Raw genomic sequence first — 3,751 nt, 5'->3', positions numbered from 1 at the left:
TATTATATGTAAATGCATCACAAGATGGCGGACAATTTTTATTGACTGAGCGCGAAAAACGTAAGAGTCATTTATCAGTCTTATGTTTTGCCAGAGACATATTTTACTACGTGAATTTTCACGGACGAGTGCAAAGCCATCTGTGATTTATTTACGTGTAGTACGAGCTGTAGTGATAGTGAAGTTCGGCTGCACGCTGTTTTGTGTTGTGAATCGGCATGGTGAAACTCAGATCTCAGACAAAAACCATGGATAGTTCGTCAGATGAGGAATCAATAGTCCAACCCTTACAAAACTTTGAGGCCGAAAGTATTGCGAATACCGAAAACACAGTCGCAGCGACCGGCAGTGCTCAGTCGCAGGCGACGGGTGACAATATGTCGACTACAGAAACAAATACGAATACTGACAATACACAAGACCCAGTAGAAACAGACCTTATACGCATGTTTAGGGAGATGCAGACAAATTTAATGTCGCAGTTTGCAGCTCAAGTTGTAGAAAATGTTGCAGCACAAATGCAAGCTCACACAGAAAATGTTGCAGCTCAGATAGGTACTGTTAACACGCGAGTAGAAAATGTTGCAGCACAAATGCAAGCTCACACAGAAAATGTTGCAGCTCAGATAGGTACTGTTAACACACGAGTAGAAAATGTTGCAGCCCAAATGCAAGCTCACACAGACAATGTCACAGCGCAGATAAACGCTGTCACTACCCAGATAGCCAGTGTAACGACACAAATGGACAAAATAGACAATGACGTGAAGAACCTGACCGACATGCAAAATAATCTGACGACTCAACTGACCCAGTTAAAAAGAGAGGTAGCAGATCAAGTGATAGAGGTAGTACGCGAAGATTTAAATTACATGAGCCAAGACATTGATAACTTAAAGTCCACAGTTAAGGATATGCCAGAACACATCCGTACCTTAACCGAAAATTTTGAAGCTATGAGTTTTCAACACACCGAGCTTAGTGTCAAAATGCAGGAGGCTGTAGACAAAGTTGATGACATGACGAAACAACAAAAGCAGCAGTTTTACGAATTTTTAGAGGAAAAAGACAAACATATCAACCATACATTAGAAACAGAACTGAAAAAAGCAATAACTAACACTGTAGAACAGGTGTACACTACCCAAAACATGCCTGTAACTAAACTTCAAACTGACCTAGCTCAGTTACAAAAGACTCTGACACAGGACTTACCTGACGAAAAAACATGTAGACGAGCAACTAAAGAGTAAACACCTTACACAGAACGAAAGAGAACAATATTCAGAAGAGGAATTTGATGACAGACGCACAGGTAAGAGTGACGACGCAGCAAACAGTTATCTTTATCCCGATGTACCCATGTTTTCACCAAACCAAGGTCGTTACGGTAATCAACATTACCGCGACGAACGAGAGAGACACCAGACAACCGAACCAACTTTGTCGGCTGTTCTGTTAGAGGAAAGCCTTATAAAACACAGGCAGTTTCAAGTGTTTATCCCAGAAAAAAAAATCCGTCCACCCAGTAATTTTTATAAAGTCATTTAAGAATGTGTTGCCTAAGACCTGGTCTGAAAAGCAAAAAATACAGTATCTAACTGGATATATTCAAGGGGATGGTGCCCTATGGGCAATGGAAATGTCGGAAAATTGTCAGACATTAGAACAATTTGAAGCTGCATTTTTATCTAAGTATTGGTCCCATGGTGTACAAGAGAGATTGAGAAAAGCTCTGTTTAACCCGGAGCCATACAATCCAAAATTTGGATCACTCCGGAAGTATTTTGAAAAATACTTAAACAAAACGCGATTCTGGGACGAGCCCGTCACACACACAGACGTACTGCGCATCCTGAAGGCAGAATTACCGATCAGTATCAGAGAAAAATTAGTACAAGTACCAGAGAGCAATCTCGAATATTTCCTATCTGTATTAGATTCTATCGATTTAATTAATGAGGATGCTAGGCAAAATCAAGCCTACCAAAACAATTTTCGTGGCAGCGGTAGCAACCAGCTTATACAGCGCCAGCCGCATTACGGCGTCAACAATGTAGCGTGCGCGGCTGAATCGCGACCGGCTTTTGTCGATCGCGCCCCTACAGCACAGATGCCAGGCCCGAGTTCGGGAGGAAATTAACTGCTACAATCAGACCTGCCATCCGCAATACAATAGAAAAAGAAAAAACGGGGATAGGAATTTTTCTGGTTATTCCGGTGACCGAAAACGTAACTGGTACAGAAATGGCAATAGGAACCAGTGGGGAAATAGTTATAATAATTTCCAGCCTGAATTTAGCCGCAACCACACGGGAGATCATCAAAGTAGGCAGTGGCAATATCCTGCTAACAGCCAAGCCTATCAATCAGAAACGCTAGGTGACACTATTCCGCTAAACTCAGGGCAAAACCACGACAGAAATACTCAACTAAGGAGCAACACGTCAGGGGTAAACATAATTGAAGTCGCAAACGAAACACAAACAGATATGAACCGTGGAGCGTTAAACTAAACATGGCCTCATTATGCTCCCCAATGTTGGCCATAGATTGTCGTGGGGGCGATCCATGCTGTCATGAAAGTAAATTGCTCAGGTACCAAGATGAAACGGATATGCGTGATTTATTGACCAAGGAGGAAGAACCACAGTCATGTGAAGGTGATGGTATAGTACAAGCTAATTTACAGGCCGTAGTAGGAAAAGTACCTACGCATATCCTTGTAGATACTGGTGCGAAAATTAATGTGATGGCCAAGGCACTATTTAAAGAGATTAATATCCACACGACTTTACCGACCTATCCAGTACAAAATTGTAGGATATTAGGAGCCATAGGCGGTAAATCCAAGTTAATTAAAATGCAAACCATGGTCGAAGTGCAGATTGAAGACATTGTTTTTCAGTCAATTTTTCTAGTTGTAGAAGGGTTGACAGAACGGTGCATTTTCGGCATGGACTTCTTAAGGGAAAAGTGTGCTAAAATTGACTTGGAATCTGAAATGTGTCATTTATATATTAACGGAAAGAACTGTAGTGTGGATTTAATAAAAGTCAAGAGTAGGAACGACAAAACTTGTCGAAATATACACATCCAAATCCTAAAGGTCAATACTTTACGAAATAGCGACTCGAGTGAACTGTGGTATCAGCAGGTAGAGCAGCATGAAATTGAACAGAAAATATCTGAATGCTCAGAAATCTCACAACAACAGAAGGGTGATCTTAGAAATGTATTGTTACGCTATGCTCGTGTGTTTGATAAAAGACCCGGGGTCATTAGGACGTATCAGTATAGCATGAATTTCCGGCCCCACGACACTTTCTGTAAGAATACCTATTCTATACCTTGGTCACAAAGAGAGGCAGTGGCTCAAGAAATAAAGAAAATGCTCTCGTGGAATATCATAGAGACTTCATTATCGCCTTATTGCAGTCCACTATTAGCGGTCAAGAAATCCGACAATTCGGTGAGACTCGTTCTCGACGCAAGGGAAATTAATAAGATTATAGTTCCAGTAACCACCCGAGCTGAAAACCTGGAAGAACAGCTGCAGCGTTTTCATGGGGTGCAATATTTAACTAGTGTAGACCTCCGTAGTTCATATTGGCAAATCCCACTATCACCTGATAGTAGGAAGTATACAGCATTCATATTTGCAGGGAGGTCCTACCAGTATTGTGTTCTACCGTTCGGATTGAACGTTAGTGCTGGCGTTTTCATAACTGCGCTCGACACTGTTTTAGGA

General features: G+C 41.5%; 1 protein-coding gene across 1 annotated transcript; it reads left to right on the top strand.

Annotated features, from left to right (window-relative positions):
* The first annotated feature begins 377 nt into the window (after positions 1 to 377).
* Positions 378 to 1,253, top strand: LOC126282286 (uncharacterized). Its single transcript, XM_049981939.1, has one exon. It carries the CDS (start codon positions 378 to 380, stop codon positions 1,251 to 1,253), a length of 876 nt encoding a protein of 291 aa, XP_049837896.1.
* The last annotated feature ends 2,498 nt before the right edge of the window (positions 1,254 to 3,751 follow it).

This window comes from Schistocerca gregaria, chromosome 7, assembly GCF_023897955.1.
Source record: "Schistocerca gregaria isolate iqSchGreg1 chromosome 7, iqSchGreg1.2, whole genome shotgun sequence".
Lineage (NCBI taxonomy): Eukaryota > Metazoa > Arthropoda > Insecta > Orthoptera > Acrididae > Schistocerca > Schistocerca gregaria.
Note: the sequence above shows the minus strand (reverse complement) of the source record. Positions and strands in the feature narration are given on the sequence as shown.